The sequence below is a fragment of the Musa acuminata genome, chromosome BXJ1-2 (assembly GCF_036884655.1).
Source record: "Musa acuminata AAA Group cultivar baxijiao chromosome BXJ1-2, Cavendish_Baxijiao_AAA, whole genome shotgun sequence".
NCBI lineage: Eukaryota > Viridiplantae > Streptophyta > Magnoliopsida > Zingiberales > Musaceae > Musa > Musa acuminata.
The window spans coordinates 32,584,415-32,586,102 of NC_088328.1; the positions used below are offsets into that span (position 1 = coordinate 32,584,415).

The following is a 1,688-nucleotide window of genomic DNA, read 5'->3' on the forward strand; positions in this document are numbered from 1 at the left end:
TAGACAGAGAGATTGGTTTTTTTTTTGTTGCAACCAAGAAAACCTATCGTAAAAAAATCCAAAGTGCTCCACATTCTTCATTTATGTTAAGTTCGCCTTTGCATTTAGATTGAGTTAAACTTGCAAGAACATAATCAAACAGCCTTTGATGAATCAAATCTGACGACAAGAGAGAGAGAGAGAGAGAGAGAGAGAGAGAACACCAATTCCATCAACTACTTGCGTTTTCATACAGTGAATGTGAACCAAAACTACGCTCTTGAAAGGGACGAATCGATCGATGACGACTCCTCCCACCGTGCAGAGGCCGAAGGCCTCCAAAGCAGCAGTATCCCGCCACCATCAACCTAGGCGCGCAGGTAATACGCGATGGCCCTTCGCCAATCCCACGCCTCGAGTCCCATCAGGTGTCTCCAAACCCGGGTGCCGTTGCCTCACCGTCCATAGTTCCCGTTGACCTCGCCGCAAAATAACGCCACGGACTTCCTTTGGCTTCGGTCCAGTTTCCACAACTGCCGACCTCCCCGTCCTTTTCGTCTTCCTCTTCTGCTGCAGCTTCCTCCTCCGCACCTATAAATACTCGCTGGTGATCTATGTGCCAAACGATTCGTTGCTGTACTCGCCAAGTGACGGAGGACTCCAAGAGGGCACGTTCCCCTTGGACGGCATGCAGAACCAGGAAATCGGCACGATGGAGGCGCAGCCGACGACGGCGAGGTACAAGGGAGTGCGATTGAGGAAGTGGGGCAAATGGGTGGCCGAAGTGCGATTCCCCAACAGCCGCCAGCGGCTGTGGCTCGGCTCCTACCCGACGCCCGAGATGGCTGCGCGAGCCTACGACGCTGCCGTGTACTGCCTGCGCGGCCCCGGCGCGGAGTTCAACTTCCCGAGCCACCCACCCAGCATACCGTCGGCCGACAAGCTGAGCCGGTACGAGATACGTGAGGCGGCCGAGCGGCACGCGCGCGAAGGGCCGCAGCGGGAGGAGGCAGAGGAAGCTGGCGAGCAAGTGGCGGATCCTGGTGCGGGAAGCTCTGGTTTAGGGGCGCCGTCGGGGCAGCCGGCCGAGCCGTCATCATCAGTGCCGGTTTTCGACGACGCCACAGCGAGCGGTGGGGAATGGTTCGATGGTTTCTGGTGTGACGCCGGGGGCGGCATCGACGATGACGATATCTATCGATCGTCTCCTCTTTGGAACTTCCATCAGTAGAACGAATGCCACTGTTCATCGAACACCCCGTAAATTCGTACTCGAGGCGCTTTCTTCGCGCTTATACTCGTAGACGCCCCAGCCTTACTATGCGAGCCATGTCCTGGTTGACTTGTGTCAAATTGGATATGGTCGTTGACTATTTGCTTTACGTTGTAGATTCTTCGATCAGATACATAATCCGCACTTACAACGCTTCCTTCTCACTCACACTCGAAGAATGCTGAGCTTTAATATTCGAGCCCTGACCTGATCGACTTGTTTGGGACGAGAACGCTGGTTGACTGTTTCCTGTATGTCAAGATTATGGGGCCAATTCAGCTGACTTCTAATTGGACATCACTGGTACGATGCAGATCCAAAAGTTGCCCCGCGAATCCTACGTCGATCCTGTTGATGTTGATAGGAAGAGAGGATAGAGATATCAAATAGTGGAAGAGTATGACAAGCTTTCAATCTTCTATATTTCTCTCAAGAA

General features: G+C 53.4%; 1 protein-coding gene across 1 annotated transcript; it reads left to right on the forward strand.

The window, feature by feature from the left end:
* The first annotated feature begins 626 nt into the window (after positions 1-626).
* LOC103976828 (ethylene-responsive transcription factor ERF017-like) lies at positions 627-1,420 on the forward strand. The gene has a single exon (XM_009392154.3). The coding sequence runs from the start codon at positions 668-670 to the stop codon at positions 1,208-1,210; it is 543 nt and encodes a 180-aa protein (XP_009390429.2). The 5' UTR covers positions 627-667; the 3' UTR covers positions 1,211-1,420.
* Positions 1,421-1,688: the final 268 nt, after the last annotated feature.

Coding starts and splice junctions, on each gene's coding strand:
- LOC103976828 (XM_009392154.3), top strand. CDS start 668: ATGCAGAACCAGGAAATCGGCACGATGGAGGCGCAGCCGACGACGGCG.